Genomic DNA, 1,529 nt, shown 5'->3' with positions numbered 1-1,529 from the left:
TTTTTTTTTTTTTTTTGGGGGGGGGGTGTTTTTGTTTTCTATTTTTGTGTTATTTTGTTGGGGTTTTTATTTGTTTGTTTTTTGAGACAGGGTCTTCTCTCTATTCTATTGTCCTTGCTGTCCTAGAACCTACTATGTATACCACATTGGCCTTGAGCTCATAGAGATCCACCTTGTCTGTCTCCCAAATATTGGGATTAAAAGCATGCAATCACACATGGCTCAATTTCTGTATTTTAAACTGCCTGGCTTGCATTCCTAGGGAAATAATACACATGGTCCCCCTAGCAGTTTTAGTTTGATAATGTTATTAGCACATACCATTTACTTCTCCTTCTCCTGAAGAAGCTGCATTGCCGTCCTCTGGCCTCTGCTCCGGCAGAGAAGGAACTTCTGCTGTATCTCTGGGGTCTTGATTTTCCTGATTTTCTTGATTTTGGAAGTTACTACTATCAGTTCCTTTCATCTCCAAATCATCCTGCAACAAATTCTGAAAGGAAAAAAACCAAGAGAATAACCAAGAGAGGATGAAAAAAAAAGTGGGTGTGAGTGTTGTAGGGGGTTGGTGAGAGGAACAAGATGGGGTTAAGGCTTCTGAGCATGTTTGACCCAGTGCTTCTAATTATAATTTCCAAGCAGGTACTAGAGGTCACTAGGAAGAATGGAAAGATTTGTTCACTTATGGATACAGACCCAGCTTCCTGACGCGTGGACTCATGCAAGTAAACACTACACACAGTGGCAAGGGCCTGCAAGAGTGAACAGTCTCTGCACAGGAAGTAGCCCAATTTGATCCAAGACCAAATCCGAAGTGAACCTATGAACTGCCAGGACCCTCATGGTGGAAGGGGAAACCAAGTTCATTGAGTTGTCTTCTGGCTTCTACATGCCAGCCATGGCATGTACCCCAGCCCCCCACACCCTTCCCAACAAACCATACGATGTTTTTAATGTAATTGAGGGGCTAAAGAGATGGCATAATGGTTAAGCAGAAGCCTTGAGTTTGATTACTGGCATCACATATCAGGTCACCATCTCTAACTCCAATTCCAGGGGATCCAATGCCCTCTCTAGCCTCCCAGGGCACATGATATGTGACATACATGTAGGCCAAACACTCATCACATAAAATATAATGAAAAAAAAAATTTTTTTTTTCGAGACAGGGTTTCTCTGTGTAGCCCTGGCTGTCGTGGCACTCACTCTGTAGACCAGGCTGGCTTCGAACTTAGAAATCCGCCTGCCTCTGCTTCCCAAGTGCTGGGATTAAAGTCAAGAGCCACCATGCCCAGCATAAAATGAAAAATTAAATTAAAAAAAATTATTAAGGCTGAGCATAGTGGCATACACATTTAATCTCAGCCACACAACGAATGACTAAGCAGAAACAGGTGGATTTCTTTTTTTTTTATTTTTTTATTTTTTTTAAGAGTTATTTATTTATTATATGTAAGTACACTGTAGCTGTCTTCAGACACTCCAGAAGAGGGAGTCAGATCTCATTACAGATGGTTGTGAGCCACCATGTG

General features: G+C 41.7%; 1 protein-coding gene across 2 annotated transcripts in view; it reads right to left on the bottom strand.

The window, feature by feature from the left end:
- The window catches only part of Nusap1 (nucleolar and spindle associated protein 1), a 30,694-nt gene that overhangs the window by 17,333 nt on the left and 11,832 nt on the right, over positions 1-1,529 (bottom strand). For both annotated transcript variants that reach the window (XM_021150752.1, XM_021150745.1), the window contains exon 4: positions 322-490. In XM_021150752.1, the coding sequence (XP_021006411.1) occupies positions 322-490 (169 nt within the window). The remainder of the gene's footprint in view (positions 1-321; positions 491-1,529) is intronic.

Source organism: Mus caroli, chromosome 2 (genome assembly GCF_900094665.2).
Source record: "Mus caroli chromosome 2, CAROLI_EIJ_v1.1, whole genome shotgun sequence".
In the NCBI taxonomy this organism is placed as follows: Eukaryota; Metazoa; Chordata; class Mammalia; order Rodentia; family Muridae; genus Mus; species Mus caroli.
The sequence above is the reverse complement of the archived record's forward strand: the minus strand, read 5'-3'. Positions and strand labels throughout refer to the sequence as shown.